We start from the raw sequence: 23931 nt of genomic DNA, 5'->3' as shown, positions 1-23931 counted from the left end.
CCTTTGAGTACCCTTTTTCTGTGTTTGAAAATGCTCTTAAAAGAGTGTGCCAAGGTACACACAGAACGTGTCTGTTAGGTAATGAACATAACATACCTACCTGGCTCAATAGCAGCAGATATGAAAGACTGGGCTTCCCTTACTCTCTTCATCACTTCTTCCAGTTCCTTGGCAGCAGCTTGTGGTGTCATTTCAGGAGGCTTCACTATTGCATTATTGGAGTGATTTATTCTAAATTAAGGAAAAATAAAACCTTAAACTCCCAAACACTTGAAAAGGGAAAATTAAAAACAACTAAGAAAACACCTCAACTTCCATGTACGACTAAAAGCCTCAAAGTTCAGCAAAACTACAGATTTTCTAAGTATCTGTTCTAAGTCCCTGAAATGTCTTTTATTGCTTTCAAATCTTACCACTTTTAAATAAATGTGGCACAATATTTCTGTGTTAAAATATTTTCTAGTGGAAGTCTAGGAATCTATTTCTCTATTTCAGGTCAAATGTCTACATTAACGCCTGCTAATTACATACACATCATATAGAAAGCTTAATTAGAACTAAGGACTTTGCAGATTCTTTCACTATTATAGCTTCCACTATCTCAAGATTAAATATAAATATGTTTTACTCAATACCATCCATATTCTTCTCAGAGAAAGTTATGCCCAACCTTGAAGTTGGAGTTTATAAAAATGTTCCAGTTTGCTAACAATAGGTCCTTACATTGAAAAAATAGTCATCACAGCAGCTTCCTGCACATCAGAGTCATAAATGTATAAGGATACAAAGAAATCTCTCATTCAATAGTCATATGGATAATTAATTTCTTACTTCAGTGGCCTGTCTCCAAACATAACTCCATTAAAGGCAAGTGCACGAGGTACAGAATTTTGGTCTGCAAATTCCACAAAAGCAAATCGTGTTGGTTGCGTCTCATCACCTGCCATTCGGACAAATTTGACTTCTCCAACTTGCTTAAAGAATTCAAGCAGCTGATCTGCTGTTGTAGTCTAGAAAGAGTCGAAGAGCTCAGTTGAAGTAAAATATATAATGAAAACCACTTATCCAATATATCAGGTAATCTAAGAGCTACAGATTTTGGAAAGATATCTCACCATTATTACACAGATGACATGAATTTGGTAATGTTACACTTCAAGAAAGAACGGTATTTTTTCTTCCATTAATCTAAAGAATATACTACAATTTAAAATAGTGCAACCTCAAGACCTGAAGTCCTACATCTAGGTTAAAAAAGCATTTGCACAGGATTTTGCAGTTTTCAGGCAACTCATTCAAAATAACTGATGACGAATTTCCTTATACACCTGTGTCCAAGCTATTGACTGTGAATTTTGATCAATTTAAAAAAATTTGTTTTTCAATTAATTCAATCAATTGCTAATAAACCAAGTTTCTGACAGACCTAACTTTCCTGTTATAGAAACTCAAAGCTATTTATGCTAATTTTGCAACTTCCACTGGAACACATCATTCTCTCTTACTGTATTTAAGCAACTGCACAACGTTGTGCGGGACAGCTACCATGGTCTCATGACTTCTGAGGCATTGCTCAGCTAACACAACCCAGCTGGACATTTGATCAACACGGACAATCATAATTATGTTTCTTGAATTCAGCTACAGTGTGATTTCTCTGGTATCCTGCCAGAATGAATTCCACAGTCTGGTCTGATCTGATTGGCACAGGAGCATTCAAAATTCAAAATATCACTAAGTAACCAAAAAGAGGGGTTTTTTTTGTTTCAATTCCTGTTGTCATCAACTAACGAAAACTCTTTTAACACATATTAGAATTCATAAATTACAATTCTACACCTTTCATTACTACTTCCATTACACAAAAAAAAGCTACCTGGGAATTCAAGTTTCCAACATAGACTGTTCTCCTGATTTCATCAATTTTGGATGGATCCACATTCCCCATAATTGGTGGTTGTGGTATTTCTCCCAGTGCCGTAATGTTAGGGTCCAATGCTGCTGCTGGTATAGCCCCCAAAGTGCCAAGTGAAACACCGAGCTGCAAAACACAAAAACAGAATATGCTTTGCAACCAAGCACTAGTGGGAGATACTTCACTTGTTAATACTTGCCTGCCTTGTGCATTTTTTAAAAAATAGATCTAATGAATACAGACAAGACTTTAAACTTGAAGGTCCTGGCTGAGCACTTTTTTTTAAAGAATAAAAATCTACCCATAAATAATCTTCTATAGTTCAGATTTTCTGTGGGCTATCGGTTAACATCTTATCAAAGTGGTCTAGCCAGGGATGCAGTATATCAATCAGTAAACATATAGGCTTGAATTTTTAATGCTTGCACAGTCAATCAAATTGAGTAAGATGCCTTCAGACACTGCTAATTGTTGTGGTTTAGCCCCAGTCAGCAATTAAGTACCACACAACTGCTCGCTCCAGTGGGATGGGGGAGAGGATCGGAAGAGCAAAAGTAAGAAAACTTGTGGGCTGAGATAAGAACAGTTTAATAATTGGGGGAAAAAAAAAAGTAATGAGAAGGAAAACCACAAGGGAGCGAGAGAGGAACAAAAACCCAGGGGAAAAAAACCCAGTGATACAACCGGTCACCACCTGCCGACCAACACCCAGCCCGTTCCCAAGCAGCGATTGCTACCCCCAGCCAACACCCCCCCCCTCTCCCCCCCCAGTTTCTATACTGAGCATGACATCATATGGTATGGAACAGCCCTTTGGCCAGTCTGGATCAACTCTCCCGGCTGTGTTCCCTCCCAGCTTCTTGTGCACCTGGCAGAGCATGGGAAGCTGAAAAGTCCTTGACCAGTGTGAACACCACTTAGCAACAGCCAAAACATCAGTGTGTTATCACTATTATTCTCATACTAAAATCCAAAACACAGCACTATACCAGCTGCTAGGAAGAAAATTAACTCTCATCCCAGCCAAAACAAGGACACTACTCTATTTTAACTTGAAATTTTCCCTGAATAGGTCACAGCAGCCTGCTGATGTCAAGAAAGGCTTACAGAGGCAAAAGGGAACTGAGCAGAAGTAGCAGCAGCTAGCTCCTATGCTTTTTGTAGTGAAAACATGGTTAGACAAACAGTCAAAAGCCCTGTTGTAGAGATATCAATTAAAAGCACCCTAATGCAGCATTTTAATATTCCGAAGAACTGTGTCAATGTAACTATTATGTTTTAAAAATTTTTTAGGAGGTGGATAGCACTGCCACTGGACCAAATTAATGGGTCTAGGGAAGGACAACAATTAAAATGGACACAACCAAAATCAGTATTTACCCACTATTTTGCAAAATAATAATCTGAAAGAAAAAACCCAGGAAAGGTAGTGCGTGGACATCTTGTGATCTGCCCTCAAAAGAGGCACCACAGCTAAATCCTCACTGATCTAGCATACAAGAGGACAACATCCATACATCAGATAGTTCTTGTTCTCCGAACACAGAAAAGGCTATTGAGTATAGAGGAAACCAGAAATCAAACAGCAACTGAATTTTACTTACTGTAGTCAAAGGGGTTGGTGTAGGTATAGGAAGCAACCCTGCACCAGGCATCAGGCTTGTCATAGTAGGAGCAGGCGCCAATAGAGAAAGGGCTTTGGCTTCATCTGGGATTTTACCTGAAGAAGCAAATGAAAGCGTTACACAGAGTTGGAACACTACACAGATGTTACTCTTTCTATGATTTTACAATTACCCTTGCATTTAAAAATGTAATAAATAACAATGAATCTATCTACCAGATCCTTACAAAGAAACAAATAAGAACTTAAGTTTTTCCTTTTACCCTGCTCTATCAGGAAAAACAAAAGTGAGCAAAACTTCAAAGACTAGCAATCTCATTAATGGATTATTATTTTAAAAACTGAATAATGTATACAATTATTTAACACTTTGAGCTATGGGTCACCTGTACTGGAAACTTAATGTTCATGAACCAAACGATATCAAGCATGGACGCTTTCCCAGGGCGGTGTTTTCGCGGTGATCGAAAGTTGTTTTACACATGACAACCGTTCGTGTTGGCTGCATCACTAATAGCACACAGAACATCAGATACAGAAAAGAAGAACATTTTTTAAAGTTTAATCCCCAGAAATGGCAAATAACCAAATCAGTAAAAGAAAAAAAACAAAAACAAAAAAAACCCCAAAGTATGTGCTAACTAAAATTTGTGCTTTTTTTATTCCTCTGGTGCTACCTACTTTGGATGTAAAAATAAATAAAAATAAAACAAAAAGTACTGAACTACTGTGACTCCACACAATACATACTACAGGTGAAGTTGGAGGTGGAGGAGGGAAGGGCAGAAAAAATTTAGATTTGTACTGTCTCGCGTTCTAGGTCACCTCAGGTTATCTGAAACTTTAATAAATTAGCTCTAAATTTACTGAAATTGAAGAAAATCATAACTGATCAGCTAAGCAAGCTGTATTTTCCCAAAATATGCATTTCCTACTATTTCAACCAGATTATATTCCCCCGTCATGCTAAAAGTTTAAATAATATCTAATTTGAATTAAAAGCAGGTTTCATTCAACGTTAGTCACAATTAGACTGCTAAATGAACCAAAAAATCTTCAAAAATCAAAAGATTTAATAGTTAAAACAATTATGATTACAATTAAGTGTACATATTAAATTTGAAATACAAAGGTATTTAAACCAGTACAAATGTTAAACACTAAACTGAAAAGCTACAGGAAGAAGTTCTAACTATACTAGGTATCTATGATCTATTCAAAATTACTGGCATAATTGTATAAATGCTATCCAACTGAGCCATTCGGTATTACCCCGTGCACTTTAATAAAATAAATGCTGTTATTTAAACATTGTTTTAAAAGTCAAGGTATATACACATACTGCACCAGTGGCTTTTACTGCTTTGGCTCAAACTGTATATATTTTAACTATTAAACCCCTAACTTCAGGATTTAAAAATTAATATATAAATATTCTTATCAAAAAGCAAAATATGAGGTAAGTTTCAAAACACTGTGCAGTTTTAGCTATACAAGTTCCAATAGACCCCACAGGAAACATACTACTTTAAAAAAATGAAAAGAAAAAAGTGTTGCAAACCTGTTCTACAGATCTGCAGCAAGGACTGGGTTACAGTTGGATATGACCAAAGGACAAAACAAATCTAAATGAAACTTAATTTATACGTAGCATGGGTGGAATAGAAAAGATAAAATAACAGTACCCATTTTTTTCTCATGCTTCCTATTTACGTTTATTTTATTTATGTTAAATTTTGAGGCACCTTGCTCCTTAACTTGTAACAAACCACTTGATTTTGCTATCTAAAGGAGAAAAATAGGAAAATTATTAGCACTTAAGAATTAACTGTGCAATAATGACTTCCAGGGCTTTTTAAAAAACATGCATGAATCTGAGTCATCATCACAATGTTCAGCACTCTTTGCAGATCTCATTTTGAAGTCAGGCATGCAATGAGAGGTGTACCTGATTTGCCTGACTGCTCATGAGTATCAGGTACTTTGCTGCACATCCTGCCTAATATGTAGCTAACTAACAGGGTTTCGAATACACAGTTCCAGCAGCTGTGCATGCAAATTAGGCATAGAATTATGTATCATTTCTTCTGAAAATTGAAATAAGTATTTTCAAATGACTAATAAGTGTTTTCAAATTACTAACGAACCAGACCTTATCCCAAACAGCTAGGATCTTGCAATTAACTGGATACTCATTCAGGTTTCTATAGGATCAACAGACATGGCTGAAGTAAATCCAATGGCAGAAATGGCTCCTAAAGTGGTGTGTCTGCATTCTAATTTAGATCCTTGGTCAGTAATGTACATAAGTATATGCCTAATTTAAGTATGCGCTTACATACAGCCAATTCAATACACACTTAACCAGATAAACTTAAGAGATGCTTAGGCATTTAGCCCTTTTAAATAGGAACTGAGTTAGGCACATAACTAAACAGACAATGAGTCAAGTTCAGAAAGGTACTTAAATACAAGCCTAAACTTTAAGTTTATGGGTCATCTTACTGAAAGAATTGGTATTATTCATTTGCTCAAATGTTGCTCAAGGAATCCACTGAACTCTTTCGGTCAAGTGCACCGTTATAGCAGTTCAAAGAATGAAAAACATGCATATCTAAATTGTAAAGTTAGCAGCATTATTTCCAGAATACTTTGGTCCTTCAACAATGTAATGTTTTATTTTAAATACAAAATCTAGTTGGTCAGTTCCATGACACAAACAAAAGATTCATTTATTTTATTCAAGAATGAGAAAGGGTCTATCGCTACAGACAGAATCCTGAAAATTTTCCTATATATTCAAAGATACTGTCTTTTCAAAAGATCTTTTTCCAGTTTTTTAAGACCAGGTCAAACTTCCTAATAAGTCTATAGAAAACAAATTGTTGTGGGGAAAAAAAAGAAAACCTGAAATACCTTGCAAACTTACTTCCCTGTTCTTTAGACAGTTTTGAAAAACAAATTAATATGTGAGGCCAAATAACCTCATGAGTTACAGGCTTTATGTTTTGGAGTTTTATCTACATGAATGTATTTATAAAAGGAATACAAGCCCACAAAGATACAACAAAACCTGTGGGTTATGACACAACAAATTAGGACACTTTAGTTTAAGTGTAACTGGTTCGGTTTTTAAACTCATGGTATTTAAAAGCTGAATGTAAATGAGGTAAAGATATTTATTTTCTAATGAGGGAAACAGACAAAATAAATATGCCACATCTATACAACATCCTTAGAAAGATTTCTTAGAATCTCTTGTGTTTAGTAAATTACGGATTCTCTGATCATTTATTTATTGATTCTTCACTTTGCAAAGAATCTGGAAGCAGATGTAGATCAGCTCTGCATTGCCTAGAGACACCTTACGCTTCTTAGGAAAGGTACAGTTGTCCTAAATATCAGTTACGGTTGTTACTTCTTTGTATCATCAAAGTGCTTAAGAGCCCTAGTCAACCTAATCCACACCAGAATCCATTTTGCTAAATACTGAACAGAAGTATCTGTGTTAAGCAAATACTAATCACAGTATTTTTATCCCCCCTCAAAGTGCTCAGAAGAAATTAATTTCCTACTCTTTGTACTGAAACTACATGGTTAATCCTCCCCCAAAACTGCTTCTGCAATAAGTAAGTTCGCTTGTTTTAAAAATACTTACAGTTCACATCTACTCTAAACATAATTAAAGGAACTGTTATTTTCCTGCTATTTTAAATCAATGGAAAATGCACACTTGCAAATAAAATAATTTCTGTGTGATCCAATTCATGATTCTTATTGTATTTAGCAGCAGTGATTAAAGAGATTACACCTACTGGAAACTACCTCAACTGCCACAGCTAAATCCAACAGAGATCACGAAGCAAAGCTCTTCCCGGCTGCAATGCACAGCCCGGTGCATTACCAGAGTGAAACCAATTGATCCCAATGCAGCTGGCTGGGAAGAGCAATGCCTGAGGACTAGACACACCACCTGGTCCACCACTTCTGTTTCAGGGCTTCCATTTCACAAGAAGGAAGAACATCATTTACGGATGAGAACTTCTCAATCACTCCAGCATGAACTGCCAGGGCTTCTGAGATTGTGAGATGACCGACAAGACTTTTTTTTGATTCCTTTTTTTTTTTTTTAAAACCTCTTGTTGAAATAACCACCACTGGAGCATGTCTAAGTGCAATATACACATACACACACACACACACACACACAGAGAGAACTGATTCAACCTTCCCACAAATAACAGTGTTAAAAGACAATGTGCCTCACATAACACATTCCAACCAAAACTTCAGGCTGCATTTGTACTTATGAGTGGTAAACAGTTTTTTCTGCAAATTACAAAAACAAAACGATGAAATCTTACTGCCACTGACCTCACTGGAGCAAGGTTTCATCAGAAGCAAACAAGTATTTCATGACATTCAATATTCATGAAAGTTCAATTTCAGAAATAATTATTTTAAACTCTTCATATTAGACATAAATAGTAAGCCTTCTTTTAAACAGACCATGCAACCTAAAATAAAACTACTCTGCTGAGAAGAGGAAAAATAGCAGAGAAAGATCATGACTTTACTTTGTGAACTCAATTTCTCCAGAAGTAAGAGTTTAAACTGTCCTTTTCCAAGATAAACTCATAAAGCATAACTTATGAAAGAATATATCTTAAAACTGATATGTTTTTCTCTATTCCTGTCTTCTGACACAATGTGTTCATCTGTTGAATTTAGATGCTTAAACATATTCCACATCAAATTTCTCTGTAATTCACAGCATAAAAATCAATCATATTCTAAATTCTGTGTATACCATCCACCATTCATAAGCAACTTCAGGTCAACTTCAAAATGAAACACTGTGAACCCTTTACAAAACACCATTTTTACAGAACTGAAGTACCAGTTCACAAGTACAAGGGAAAGAGATTTAACAGAACAAAACAAAAAAAGGGACAAAATAAAATAAAAATAAATAAAAAAAGAAACAAAGGAAAGAAAGCAAAATAAAATAAAAACAGAGACAGGGCGTCCATCTTCAGCAGGCCAGACTTCGATCTCATTTCCCCCATGAAGGTTTCACTTGGCGGCAGGTTTAGTGGCATGGCAAACAATGCCTAACTCAGGCAAGTGTAACAGGTCTGCCTTGGCCAGTCTAGTCATCTAATAATGCACAAATATCACACAGAGAAAACATACAAAACCAAATTAATAGTCAAAATCCATCTACCAGATAATGTGGACATAAAATTTAGAATGATTAGGGTGGCATCTTTGTTTATCTTTCAACCTTTGTGTTCTCAAAGTATAACGTTTAAAGAAAAACCTACCGATACACACACAAGAAAGTCATATTTTGACAGCTTAATAATGTTACTTCATTTACAATTACATTTTTGTTAAATTGTTTATTAAATGTCACAAAATTAACATTGTTTTCATTGTGTAGTGATTCCCTCCTCATATTCCCTTGATTTACCACTGTTTCCCTTCATATTCCCTTGATTTACCACTCCAAGTTTCAGATTTTATTCTGGTTTTTAAAACCAAGTTTTCAGAGTTCTGTTTTACCTCTCCTCTATGTTCGATTCGGCGCATGAAATGTTTTATTACTGGCACTGTTGGCCAAGGATATAATTTTACCTCCTGGTAGAATATAGCCATCACTACTTTTAAAGCCTGTGATACACTCCACTGACTCCATTAACAATGCATCACATGATACATACTGAATCAAAAATCTTGCGCTGTGCTCTCCAAAGCCATACTTATTCCACACAATAAATTCCTCAGAAAGTTATATGAACCTATATAAATTCACATCTTTATAAATTAAAATCAGTGACTCTGTTAGAAAGTTACATAGAAACAGCATTCTGACTTTAAAAAAAATTTGACCTTACAACCCAACCACTTGTTCACCTAATTATGCATAAATCTCTGTGGGGTCCAGAATGATTTTGAACAGTGACAACTTTTCTGTAATAGGTTTTCTCAGAAATGCCTAATAAGTCAGCTACCGATGGGGTTGGAACACGATTTGTCAGAACTTTTATTTTATTCTCCTTCCATTCATTGTCCACCATCAAGAGACACAGGAAAATGTAGCTTTACCTGCCTGTTGCCATATCACGTCAGGCAGTGATCTCATCACAAGAAAAACACCAGGAAGTGTTGTTCATTCATTAGGCGGCAATCTTCCCTCTCTGGCAATACTGAACCAGTGTTAAGGTCTTTTCAATGAAATGTAAAACTAAGAGCTTGAATAATTTGTAGTCAATTATTTAGGGGCAATTTTTCAATAGTAAGGACTCTGGTCCCATTAGCCTCCACAGAGCTTCAAGTGGATACAGCAATAACCTCTTTGTGGTTTAAGAACAAGTTCAAAAAATAAAACCAAAAAGCCCCAAAAACAAGGCATAAAAGCAACTAAAAATCTAGGCTTCACAAAGACAAATATATGTGCCATATGCCCCTATTAAGAAGGCTACAAGAATAGGCAGTATATTGTAGGTCAATATAGCTTTTAGTGAAAGTACTTACAGAGTCTATGAAGTTTTGGAGACTTGTCAGAGTTTGCTAGGAACATCCCAGACCATTATTACAGCAGCACTAATCTCCTACTACCCAGACCATGATGTGGCAAATATGCCAAAAAATGGTACTCTGGGATCACTGTTAACAAACTCTAAGAAGTCATCAGTATTTTTTGAAACAAAACCTGACTCTTGCAATTAGAAAAGTTATGTGAATAGGAGGTATTTCTGGACTCGCTGCAGTTTATGGTTCAATCATTCTAAGTATTGTTGTTCATGGCAAAACAGCTACCATATTCAGAGTGAACTTAGGTTTACTCCACCAAACTGGAATGTTTCTACTCCAAAGAGGCAAAATGTCCAGAATCAAATGGGCAGATGCTTAATTCCACAATGATCCCAATGAAGTCAATGGGGCTCTGCCTAACTCCAGCAACATGCCTACCATAGGGCCATGCTTCATATAACCCTATTCAGATCTGGTATATTGTACTAATAATATGAACTACGTTGTATTCAACACATCTGTAAAAGTATGGCCTTAAAGGTAGTTAAAGGAACACTTGTAAATTTAGTATTCACCAAGCATTTTATTTGATAAAGAGTTTTAAAAATATTGTACACTTGAAGCATTCTGTACAGATCATTGTATTTTAAAAGAGATATCTAAAACCAAAAAGGAGTACCAGTATATATAAGAAAGCCTTTTTGTGGCACACAAAGTAATATTTTCCACAGTAACAAGAAAGGAAAATTGAATTTTTTGTATTAAACTAGCAGGTAAAGATTCATATTCAAACAGTAATTATCACCATGAATGCTAACTATTTTAGATTAGATTAATCTAAAATGGCCAAAGGCATATATCACATTGTCTACAAGACAAAATTGGGATTCAGTCTAAAAAAATGAAAAAATTATCAGTATCTTAAAAAAGAAAACAACCACAAAAAACTCCACCACTGCAAAGGTGAGACATTAAGATCCAAACTGCAATGTTATTGGTGCCAGGAAATTGCCTAATTTTTTCAGTGCTCCATTGACTTCAGTGAGAAATCTGTGTGAGAATAAGCTTGCCAACACAAACCATATTGAAGGGAATTATTTTACCTTCTTTTCCCTCAAAATATGTAATAACTATGGAGAATTGAATTATCCTAATTTAAATCAACTACCTTTTTTCTAATGCTGAATTTCAATTAAATCTATATAATTGGGTTTCTTCATTCAATTTTGAATTTTGTATCAAGAGTTTCTTTCAAAAAGCAATAAAATAAAATAAAATAACAACAGAGCACCACCTCCTTACATGGAAAGCTTAAAACAATTAGCAGACACGACAAAGACCAACGTTACAGAAAAATGTCTAAAATACCAACCTTCTGCGCAGGGCACAACTATCAAAGCTCTGTCAATAAAAACCGTGTTAGTTAGATGCTGGGCCACACCAACACTCGATGCTTCACGAAACTTAATATAACATACTTTGGAGGAAAAAGCAAGAGGTGCGTTGCTGCAAGATAAAAGGAAAAAAAAAATTAGTCACATTAAATAATTGTATGCATGTATTTTAACTATTACTCCTTTATAAAAAAATAGGTTTTAGACTTCCTGGAAAAGTTAGCCAAAAGGCAAGAGTATAGAAATTTACTAATTTGCCTACTTACTATGTCACTGAAAAAAGCATAGCATAGCACCTCCTCCTTTTTAATGGAAACTTATGGAAGTCAAAATCCCAAATTAACAAGGCTAATTTTCTTTTATAATCTTGCTAAACAACATTGACCAGTACATTCCAAATTACTATTTTAAGTAGCATATTTACTTGACACATTTGTCAAGTCAATAATTTATAGTTTATCTTTTTTCCTCCAAATAGTCCTTGTTTAGGGAAGTCAAACAACAAGCCCAGTCATTTTTCAGTGTGACCTTCAGATATTAGCCCATAATAACCGATACTCTTTCTTAGGTCTTCATGAAAGCAGTTTAATTAATTCTTATCAAGATAAAAGCAGTTCTTGAGAGTTCTTTCAAATGTTAGGTCTCAGTTCACTAATGTAACAAAAATCCTTTTTATCATCTGCCTTAGTTTGGCATAGTGTAGTATGGGATAACACTGGAGGAGGTAGGAGGAATTCACTATTCGGCTAGAAGAAGGAAGAAAATTTGTAATTTAGAAAGTACACCAACAGAGATGTCAGAAAGCACAACACATAAACATTGTAATCTTGATCAAAACCAAAGAAGTTTGTTTTAAAAACGTATTCCCTAGTCAAGGTTTGTAACCTTCATACAGGCAGTTTATTTCTTCATATGAAGGAAGTACAGGTGAAATCTTCAAAGAGAGAAGGCAATAGGATATTGCTGGAACATAAGCAATTTCCATTTGAAAAGACCATCTGTCTTCTAGCAAAGCAGTAACTCATGGAAAATATGATGCATAAACTGTTTCATCCTGACCCTCCCCCAAATGAAACAGAAACACTTGTCAACTTTCTGTAAGTATGAGCAGTTCAAGTTTAGCCCAAGCCATCTTGTAGTCCCTCAAATTCCAAGCAGGTAATCCCAAAATTGTTGTATGGAATTAATTAGTCTTTAATATTTAAATACAAGCTCTAAAGTTTTAGACACATTATTTCATCAGATTAATTGCATAAATGAACCAAGAACTTGGTCTGAGGCAGGCAGACTGGTATGTTTCTGGTTACCAGAAAGGTAACACGTAGGTAAAATATCTAGACAGCTGGCCAACTTCAGAATGGCATTCAGAAACACTTATAATGGAAAATTCTGTGAAAACAGATACACCGAGAAGGCAAAAATAAACAGGGAGTGGGAGAGACATAAATAGGAAAGTGAACCTTACGCAATTTAGAAAAACATTGCAAGATGACTACATTTCTTCTGCCCATTTATTTTGTTTGTAGTGGCCAATGTTTTCACAGTTTCAAGTTTCCACATTCAGGAAGGAAATAATTGTATACAATGGCTTCTGAGCCACCTGTAAGGTCTTGATTCAGAACAGTTTCCAACATCAGAGGTGACAGCGAGCTATGACTTTCTCAGTACTCAGCAGAAACGTTTGCATACAACTTTTAATCTTCCATATTCTGAAAAACCAGGCTTCACTAATTGCAAAGATTTTTTTTTATGACCACAGGGTTTTTTTGTTTGTTTTGGTTTGTTGGGGGGAGGGTGGAAGGGGGTCTGGGTGTGGTGGCTGGGAGGAGAGGGTGTTTTGGTTTTTTTGTTGTTCTTGTTTAGGGTTTGTTTATTTGGTTTTAAATACACATGTCAGTGTTACAACCCAAATGGCTGAAGCCTCCACTGAAAATTCTGTGGTCCAGACTGTTGAAGACTTCTAACATCTCCTGGTTTTCTTCCTTTGTTGTTTTCATTGATAACTCAAGAACATAATTCCATTCCAGGCAGTTCCAGGCCCCATTTATAAGGATTATAAATAATCCTTATACATTTCAACATCTATATAGAGCCAGTTCTGACAAGTGTATTTTTTATAATATTCTCCCCCACGTATTTCCTGGATTTCAATCACAAAAGTTATGTGGAAAGTATGTTAAAAAATATTAACATCAGAACACTGCTGCAAACAAGGCTCTAAAAAGAAGTCTTGGTACAAAGTATTTTCTGAAGGTTACAGAGGAGAAATTCTCCATAAGGAGACCACCTCTGCTGAAACACATCAATGATGCATCTACATCAAGGGAGATTATTAAGATCCAAAAGATCTAAAATTCTAAAAGGTTTCACAGTGATTGAGTCCTTTCCTTTTACAAACTGGGCCTCCTAAACCTCCCCAGCAGGCTTCTTAAGAAGTCCTTCTTAAAACAGAAAAGTCCTATTCTGTTTGAATTCCTTTTGTTCCATTTTTTTCTGCTAACCTTTCCTGAGGCTGAACTGAGGTAGAGTCATAGTCTTCTTCCTAGGGTTACAAAGCACCGATGCAAAAAAGCAACTCCCACATCTCTGATTCAAGGTTACTATAATCCAGTTACTTTAGGAAAGCAAGAAAACTCAAAAAGGAAACAAATATCTAAATAGTATTCAGACATTTCTGCCATTTTTGTTTTCCTCTGTAGAGAGACAGTAACACCCATCTCCCAACAGAGTAACAACCAACGAAAAACATTTCATAAGAATGACCTATTCAGAAAGCTACAGTGAAAAATCAAATAAAAGGCTACAAAACATTCCTCTAAGGGTCTGATTTTCTCAGGGGGGTGGTGGTGGAGGAGAAAACAGAAATTAATAACTTATCAAAATAAGATATTATGGAATAATTGTGCAGATCACATTTAAATAAGGCTGTGTGTTTTAACTCAAAGGCCTCATCTACACTGCAGTCAGTGCAAGATGTAACAATGCCTAAGAAACACTTTTGTGTTCTAGCCTCCAAGACCACTCCAGACCATCCAGAAGCAAACAGTATTATACAGCAGGGCTTTCAACACCTAATGGAGACATATTGTGCCTCCCTGCTTTCAAACAACTCATTCTGCAAAAACCCAATTGTTGCTCAATAAAGCTTTTCAGTATTTAACTGTTCAAAAAGCCTTACAGCCACATTTGAAAGCTTATAACTACAAATGTAATTTTGAAGGCTTCTATGAAACACAGACTTCAACTTCGTGAAAAGAGTAACACAAAAGCATGACTAAGACTCAGAACCTGATTACAGATGTCACTGGTCTCCTAGTAAGCCAAAAACCAACTCTAAGCTGTATGAGTGGTTGGCATACTGCGGTACATACCCAAGGTAAAAGACCTGTCACACTCTGCAAACCAGCTTCAGATTTCAACTATACTGCAAACTGCAAGTGATCTATAAAAACTGGTCTTGGTCTTGTTCAGAACTGTGAGAAAAAGAAGCCATACTTCATCTTCTCACAAAAGTCTATTTAAACAGCCAACAGAAAGGTACCAAATTAACACTGTCTTGAACAACACATTTTGTAAATTTAAATATAAGTAACTTTAGGCTGTTAAAAGCAACACACAACAAAGAGACAAAAGTTTCAGGGAATATTCTACAGAGCAGGGAAGACAGTACCCTCTCATGCCCTTGCAGACTCCAATGTCGGCATCATCATGCAAGTGTGGTTTCTCAGAGACCTTTTTGCACATGCATGCTTGCAGGAGGCCTCCTTCCTGCCTCCTTAATGGCTGCTGTGTATTCCCACTTGAGAAAACTCAGTAAGCACTGGAAGTTTTGCAAATAGCAAACTGAGAAGCTCATGTTAAACAGTGACAGCAACTCCCTACTCCCAACATGGGAATTCAGACCTCTGACCAAATCAGGACCTTACACAGGTATTCAAAACTTCAGGAGTTTTTCCTCAGACTTGGTGACAAAATATCACTATAGCTGACAGCGAAGCCCCACTAAAGCCACCCTCTTCCACACATAAGTGGCAAAACCACATGGAGTAATAACTCCTGGTACATAAACTAATTCTCTTACACAGGCTGCAGTCATAGTATTATTTTCTATTCTTGTTGCCTTTTTTATCCTACCTAACCATAATTTTCCAAGTCATTTTCATAGACACCTATAACTTTTCTTTACAATCTTTAAGTCCTTAGCTTCAGGAAGAAACCAGAACTCATTTGCTAAAATCAGAAACCTGCAATTCAGTCATCCTGCTTTCCTCAAGATGTAAGTCAAAGGGAAAATACTACACATATGAGTAAATTTAAGAAATAAATTAAGAAACATAGAAATCATATTTTCTGAAAGGATTTTACAATCATCCCTTACTTTCATTCCTGAGCATCTTTTATATAAAGTTGGTTGGAAAAAGAAAAAGCAAATTCTCAAAGCGTCTCTGAATATCCTTCTTCTCAGGCTAAAGCTCTGTTTGTGGGACAGGGAAGAAGAGATGACCAAAAGGCTTGGTAATGAAGTGGAATAAAAGGGGTCTTCGAGCACTGAAAGCCACCTATGGCAGTGTTTAAAAGACAGGTCTTACAAGGAAAGGGTTAAAAAAGTCTCATGAAGTCTAAGTTTTTGTGCAAATGTTTGACACCAGTGACCAACAAGGTTAAACCAATACAGCAGACATACAGCATGACAAAAGATAAACTCTGCTGGTCTCTTTAAGACCTGATTATCAAATACAAATTAAGAGTGAAATGAGTGGATTAAAAAAAAAAAAAGAAACAACCCTTTTCCTACCTCCACATAACTTACATTTCTTTACTGATCTTGTGGGATAACAATGTTATTCAAGATCCACAAGTAGGTGCTTTCAATTTTTAGATTAAAGTTTCAATGGAAAGCCTTCCAGAGAGCCCAACAGTATACAGTTGTACAATTAAGTCAAAATTGAATTTTTCTTGTAAGAAAATAAGGAAATACAAACAACAGCCACCAGTAACAAGCATCTCTGACCCACTGAAAGATGATTCATGTTAACCATTTTTCAATTAAAAGAAACATTGCTTTCAGTGCCAATGAAGTCTCACTAACAAGTAGCTAAAAATGGGATGATGACCGTATGGAAAAAACTTCTTCAGTGCCAAGAGTTTCCAATGTCCTCAACACTGAATCTGAAGGTGGACTACTCACAGTTCACATAGGCCTCTTTGGAACATAAGAGTAACAATAAAGTAGCATTTACTGCCATCTTCATAAAGTGTGAAAGCCTCCAATATACAAGACTGAAACCTCCCCACAGAGAACTAGCCTTAGCATGATTTAACCCAACAATCATAAAAAACGTCCTCTGAATCAATTTGAGATATAAAATAAAGGATGCTAATAGAAACTGCTACTTTAAAACCAGGGGCTTAGGATATTAATTGCTGGGAAAAGTCACTGGGTTCAGGAAGGTTGCTGGGAATAGTGAGGAGTCACCTTAAAGAGCCTGCATTTTATTTAATGCACTAAAAAACTGAGGTGGTTTCTCTCTTCCTCTCCACATTTTGCAAGCTTACAAGAACTTTAGTAAACTAACATTAACATGCTTTCTATTTCATATAATCTGTAAGTAATTATATTCGGCAGTTGAGACTTCCTTTTAGTTTTTTAAGGAAATTCTCTGCTGCATGCTATAAAACCGAGGTACATGTTAATGACAGGAAAAATGTAGAAAATGGGTAAAAAGGAACTCTTCTCTCTAATAATTCTAGTTTAGACAACTATAGCATAGCACTGTACTTTGCTCTAAAATCACTGAAGCACAAAACCTATAGGTGCCAGAGACACCATGCTCACTCCCTATTAAGTCAATAATCTTCTCTTTTTTCATTCAGGTCAGTGGTAGGGTGTTGCACAATGAATTACAGTGGAACAGTGCCATCAAAAGAATTTCCTATAAGGTGGAAATGATCACCTGATCAAATTCACCACCCCTACAATCCTCTTGGATTGCTCTGACAGAGCAAAATATCAGAGGATTAGGAAAAAAAATTCTAAAGCTAGCACACAAAGGTGCATTTTCCAGGAATGGGAAAAAATATTTCAAAAAGTAATTAAATTGTCAAGAGCAATGCTCCAAAATGGTCCATGTCCTCGACCAAGTTAATGCACAAATACCAGAATGAGACTTGTTCGAGACTTGCTGTTCCAGCTGGATGCGCGTAAGTCTATGGGGCCCAATGGGATTCATCCCAGAGTACTGAAAGAGCTGGCCAATGTTATCATGGGAACCTCTCTCCATCATTTTTCAACAGTCTTGGGAGGCTGGAGAAGTCTCAGTCAACTGGAAGCTGGCAAATGTTGTCCCAGTTTTCAAGAAGGGTAAGAAGGAAGACCCTGGCAATTTTACAGGCCTGTCAGCCTTGCCGCAGTGTCTTGGTAAAATTATGGAGAAGGTTATTCTGGGAGTTATTGAAAAACACTTGAAAGGCAATGCAGTCACTGGTCATAGCCACCATGGGTTCACGAGGGGAAAGCCCTGCTTAACTAACTTAATTTCCTTTTATGACAAGGTCACCCATCTAGTTGACCAAGGGAAGCCAGTAGATGTGGTTTTGATGGATCTTAGCAAAGCTTTTGGTACTGTCTGGACAGAATGTCCAGCACACAGCTAGACAAGTCTATAATATGTTGGGTGAGCAATTGCCTGATAGGTCGGGCTCAAAGAGTTTTAGTAAATGGGGTTACATCAGGCTGGCGGCCAGTCAGCAGTGGGGTTCCCCAGGGCTCAATTTTAGGGCCAATGCTCTTAAATGTTTTTATAAATTATCTGGATGCAGGAATCAAAGGTACTTTAAGTAAGTTTGCTGATGATTCTAAACTCTGGGAGCTGTGGACTCTCTCAAGGGTAGAGAGACCTTACAGAGAGATCTGGATAGACTAGAGAGCTGGGCAATCACCAACCGTATGAAACTTGACAAGAGCAAGTGCCGGATTCTGCACCTAGGATGGGGTAATCCTGTTATATGTACAATCTGGGGGAGGAGAGGCTGGAGAGCAGCCCCACAGAAAGAGATCTGGGGGTTTGGGTTGATGGCAAGGTGAATATGAGGGAACGGTGTGCCCCGGCAGCCAAAAGGGCCAGCTGTGTCCTGGGGTACATCAAGCACAGCATAGCCGGCTGGTCGAGGGAGGTGACTGTCCCACTCTACACTGCACTGGTGCAGCCCCACCTCGAGTGCTGTGTGCAGTTCTGGGCGCCTCAATATAAGGAGGACATCAGACTATTAGAGTGTGTCCAGAGGAGGGCGACCAAGATGGTGAAAGGTCTTGAGGACAAGACTTAGGAGGAGCAGCTGAGGTCACTTGGTTTGCTCAACTTGGAGAAGAGAAGGCTGAGGAGTGACCTCATCACAGCCTACAACTTCCTCACGGGGGGCAGCGGAGGGGGAGGTGCTGATCTCCTCTCTGGTGACCAGCGATAGGACACGAGGAGATGGAATGAAGCTGCATCAGGGGAAGTTCAGAATGGGCATTAGGAAAAGGTTCTTTACCGAGAGGGTGGTCAGTCACTGGAACAGGCTCCCCAGGGAAGTGGTCACAGCACCAAGCCTGTCAGAGCTCAAGGAGTATCTGGACAACGCTCTTGGTCATATGGTTTAGTTTTAGGCAGTCCTGCGAGGTCTCCCTAAGGTAGGTAAGTCCTGCGAGGTCTACCTTTATGGGTCCCTTCCAGCTCAAGATATTCTATGATTCTATTTCCTTTCAATTAAAAAAAAGTAGTTTTGTTATTAAAAAATTTTAGTATTTAATACAATCAGATTTTATGGATTAGACTTTAGCAGATTAATGGAGAAAGTAGAAGGCTGACAGACATGACTGACTTGGAAGAGGTGAGGGGTAATTTATACCTTTTTTTGGAAAGATCATGGAGAAAAGGGAGTTTATATGCTTTATAAAGTGTATGTATGCATGTACATATACATACATCTGTATATATATTCCGTTTACTGTTGTGCATTATCAACAGAACTGGAAGTTCACATCCATTAGAAATAAACATGCCCAGCAAAGGCAATGGAATTACAAATATTACAGTAAATTCCTTAACATGAATGTCCTTTTTTTTATATACATGAAATTATCCATACAGAAGAGAACACAACTTCACTCTGCTCTGCAAACGCATGCTTGACTAAGTAAAAATATTTTGTGTGTAAGCTGAATGTTTGCAATACACAATTAAAGAGAAAAGAGGTTGCAATTCTCCACAATGCAACATGTAACTTTATTTCACCTCATTGCTTAATCTATTTTAAAAGTTAGGATAATACTCCTTTTAATATTACACCATATATTGTTCTTGAAACAAGAATTGTTGGCTTTATTTTTTTAACTATGTATTTCTGTACAAAGGCTAGCAAATGCAGTCCCAATCTCAGAGAAAGCTTTTACTTAACTTAGGTAACACAAATACTCTCTGATGAGTGAAAGCTACTACGTCACCTTCCTCCGATTCCTCAGAGTGAAATAAATTAAAAAGAGTATATTAATATTTGTCATTCAGTAGTCAATATCCATGAGACCTGTAGTTCACTAATTCAACTTACTGAATTACGTTTTTCATCTAGAAACTGGACTGAAAAGTGAGTTTCTGCTGTCCCATGAAGGTAACAAAATTCATGCTCTAGAATATATTGGAAGTTTGGATTTCTTACAGAACTGTTTTTAAAGCTAAGATGGAAATGACCTGATTTTTTGCCTGATGTTGATTCTATTGTAAAAAGTAAATTTTCCTTTTTTTAAAATCTAGGCCTTAAATCGTTAAACACTTAAGGAAAAAACAGTAGCAGAAAATAATTTTAATAAATTGCAGACATCTATTGTAGCATCTTTTTGCTTGGGACACCTCTGCTTCCCATGCACTCGTCAATGAAACACTATGTTCTGAATTTATCATAATAATTATTCAAATATATTTTTAGAGAGTCAACAGGAAGCATACCTTTTTTTGTTTCACATGAAGGGCATTAAAGTAAATACTTAATTTTTTTCCAAGGTAATAATTTGAAAGTCAGGTCAAATGTCCATAACTATTAGGCAAGGAAATCTGTATTTCTAGAAGTTATGCATAAAAACTGTAAATAAAACCAAGAGTAAAATAAGTAATCACAATCCTGCATCTTCTCTCTGAAAACTAAATGAATCTTTTAGAACTGATATTTACAGCATTATAACCTTGAAATTTCCAAGTCAAACCCTACTATGGTACTGGATTTTAATATTTTATGTGTATATATACACACTGGCAAAATTTTATACATAGGCACAAACATTATTTGCATACGAATGTCAAGAAAGTATCTATTTGCCTTAAAATCTGTTATATAACTTAGTAAAAAATAGGAGCAACAGCTATAACAAAAAAATATATTCTGTCAGGAGAAAACTCAAGTGTATTAAGAAGCAAGTGTGGAACAAGTCCAAAGTAAAACTCCAGAAAACTGGATAAAAATCACCATAAATCTATTAAACAGTGTTTCAAACTCAGTAAGGCTGTTTTAAGCATATCTGTACATGAATGGATGCTTATTGCATACACTTTACATACATATTAAATCATATTTAATTTTTCTGAATGGTCCTCATTCAAACCTACTCAAATGTAATGTAGTAACATATAAAAATGAATACCAACTTTTTTGCTATTTAGTTTTAAAAATTAAATTTTATTCGTCTGAATATCTTCTTTGTATTAAAATTAAAGTACCTGGATATGAATTACTCCCTCCCCTTTCTGCTCTTTATATTTAACTTTCATAAGAAAAAAGATAAATGGTTTGAAAGGACACGTCTGTCATTCAGTTCCTAGTACAACAGATGCGTTAAGAAAAAAATATTTATTTTCCTCCCCTGTCCTGTTGATCATCATCTGCTTGGGAGAAACAATATTGCTATTTTGCAAACCTCAGTATCTCCTATCTGAGTGCATCCCTCGCATGCAGTGGACATAATGAGAACAGCTACCATTTACAGAAACGTGTAATGTCCGTTATTAACTTTCATTTACAGCGCACGTCTTATCAGGGGCATTTCTGAAGCACAAGGCAGAGCAGGTTCCGTCCCTCTGTGAACAGCTATTTTGGCTTCTGTTCGAGCGGGCCTGTCTCGGAGAACAGAGCCCTTCGAACAAAAAAACAAAAAAAAAAAAAAGAAAAAAAGAAAAGAGTTGGTCCTGCCGGCACGCACCGCCCGGACAGCGCGGCCTGGCAGCCAGCCGGGCGGAGGTCAGGCCCGGGTCTCTCTCGCCCGACCACCCTCCACTCAGTCCGAGCGACGAGAAATGGTGGACCACAGAAAGCGGGTTTTCAGGAAAAGGGGGGAAGGAGAGTTGCGCCGGGGAAGCGGTCCGGGGCAGCCTGGCAGCACGCTTCTCGCCAGGCCCTTGGCGGCGACTCAGTGCCGGCACCCCCCCACGGGCGGCCGCAGCCCCGGCCGCCGCCACGAGAACACAAAACCCGCCGCTCCGGAGACGCGGCGGCTGCTCCCTCCTCCGGGCCGGGGCCGCCATCTTAAGTGCGGGAGAAGCGCCTTTCCCCTACCGCTCCTGCCATACAAAGGGGTGGGACCACGTGACCCCCTCCCCGAGCGGGAGGCTCTGGTGCCCACACTCAAGATGGCACGTAGGGCCTTCTGCCTCTTCCCTGCCCTCCACCCTCCCAGCCCCTCTAGGCCTCTTCCTCCTCCCAAGTCTCTATCGCTCCGGGGGACGGCGCAGGGCCCACTTACTCCGGGGGATAGAGGCGCAGCTCCTCGATATCTCCCAGGAAGCCGAAGAGAGTCCGCATCTGCTCACTGGTCACTGCCGAGGACAGGTTCGTGACCTGGATGACAGACGTGGGGCCCAAGGGGAAGCCCAGCGGCACCCCGATCCCTCCGCTGTTCATCATGGCGGAGCCTGCACGACCGCTCCGCTCGCGGCGGTGCCACACGCAGCCGGAGAGGCGGACCTGACGACAGAGAGGAGCGCGCGGCGCCTGCCAGAGCGTCCTAACGTGCGGGCGCTCTAGCGGCGGACTCGACTGCTCGCTGGAGGAGTTTCTGGGCGGGCAGCCGTTGGCCCCCTGCGGCTCCCGGGGAGCGGGCGCCCCCGCCCCGCGCAGACCGGCTTCCGGTTTCCGGCGGCCGCCGGCCCGGCTCGGCCGCCGCGGGAGGATCCTCGCTTCCCAAAGCGCCGGCCGGGCCGCTGTTGCCAGGGCGGGACGAGCGCGGGGCCTCGGCCCTGCCTAGAAGGGGGCGCCGGGCCGCGCGCGCGGCCCGGCTGTTAACGGCCGCGTCCCCCCGGCCTCCCTTCACGCACGCGCCAGCTGTCCCGGGCGCGGGCTGCCGGGGGACCGGGCCGCAGGCCCTGCGCGGGGCCGCGGGAAGGAGCAGCCCCGGCGCCCGCGTAGCGGAAGGGGCGAGGGCGGCGGCCCGGGCGCCGCACGCAGCCCCTGCCCGGGGCGCTGAGATGGCTCCGTCGTGCGTGGGGACGGTGAGGCTGTGAGCGCCGCTGGGCCGTCCCCGCGCGAACGCGGCCCGGACACCTCGCTAACGGGTTCCCTTCTTCAGCAGAGCGACAGGATTCTCAGTTTAAAGCCGGAGTGCCAACGAGTCTAGGTACAAAACCCCACCTGGAATAGGACAAGGTTGGGTCCATTGATTTGGCATGAAATCCTCTGAACGCTCTGCCAGCAAGTTAAAATATGCCCACAGCAAACGGAAGAAAAAACAGATTTGCCATTTAAATGCTCTTTTGGTAGCCAAGTTCAATAAGAGGCGGTTTAATTATCTTAGGGAATAAACCCTTGAAAACACGCTGACTACATTTAAACAGGAAGGGGTTGTAATGGAATAAGTTGTTAATGGTTTTGTTACAACTTGACTGGGAATCTATCCCAATTAAATTGATTTTACCTGGAGTTACAGTTACAGTTCTCTTTCTTTAAAAATTAAATTGACTGGAGAAAATGAGACTGAGCGCTATGCGTGTTGGTGGTCACTATTAAGGATTTAACTGCAGCCTTTAATAGAAAGAACTGTGCATCTTAGCACTGAAAGATTCACGGTTTCAGACATGAATATTTTATTTTTTAAGGCTTTCTATACCCCAAACCTGAACTGAGAAGGGACTGAGTATTTTTGAAGCTATCTGGGCTGAAAAAGATTGCAAATTTGTGATACTTTCCTGAGCAAGTAGGTCAGTTGTTACAAATCTCCATAGATACGTCTGGGTAGTGCTTCCTTTATTGATGCTTAATTTGTTAAGAATTTTAAGTAATTCCAAGAAATTGTCAGAGATTTATTTTACTTAAAAATGCCTACGCATATGGTTCAGGTAGTACTTACTTCAAAATGATAATTGGTGCACTCATATTCTCAAAATTGAATCCATATTCCAAAAGTACCAGATTTAAGATCAAAGTTAAATCCTTTCTTT

At 38.6% G+C, this 23931-nt stretch overlaps 1 protein-coding gene across 6 annotated transcripts in view; it reads right to left on the bottom strand.

The window, feature by feature from the left end:
- Positions 1-22653, bottom strand: part of SREK1 (splicing regulatory glutamic acid and lysine rich protein 1) — a 42645-nt gene extending 19992 nt beyond the window's left edge. Inside the window, exons 1-7 of one of the 6 annotated variants that reach the window (XM_075488481.1) lie at positions 11452-11585; positions 5101-8699; positions 3926-4049; positions 3520-3635; positions 1877-2041; positions 832-1010; positions 101-231 (exon numbers count right to left, since the gene is read on the bottom strand). In XM_075488481.1, the coding sequence (XP_075344596.1) occupies positions 101-231; positions 832-1010; positions 1877-2041; positions 3520-3582 (538 nt within the window). In that variant the 5' untranslated portion in view covers positions 3583-3635; positions 3926-4049; positions 5101-8699; positions 11452-11585. Of the gene's footprint in view, positions 1-100; positions 232-831; positions 1011-1876; positions 2042-3519; positions 3636-3925; positions 4050-5100; positions 8700-11451; positions 11586-22241 lie in introns of those variants that run through there. The other 5 variants (XM_075488482.1, XM_075488480.1, XM_075488479.1 and 2 more) reach the window with 5 other exon arrangements.
- Positions 22654-23931: the final 1278 nt, after the last annotated feature.

This window comes from Mycteria americana, chromosome Z (genome assembly GCF_035582795.1).
Source record: "Mycteria americana isolate JAX WOST 10 ecotype Jacksonville Zoo and Gardens chromosome Z, USCA_MyAme_1.0, whole genome shotgun sequence".
Taxonomy (NCBI): domain Eukaryota; kingdom Metazoa; phylum Chordata; class Aves; order Ciconiiformes; family Ciconiidae; genus Mycteria; species Mycteria americana.
The sequence above is the reverse complement of the archived record's forward strand: the minus strand, read 5'-3'. Positions and strand labels throughout refer to the sequence as shown.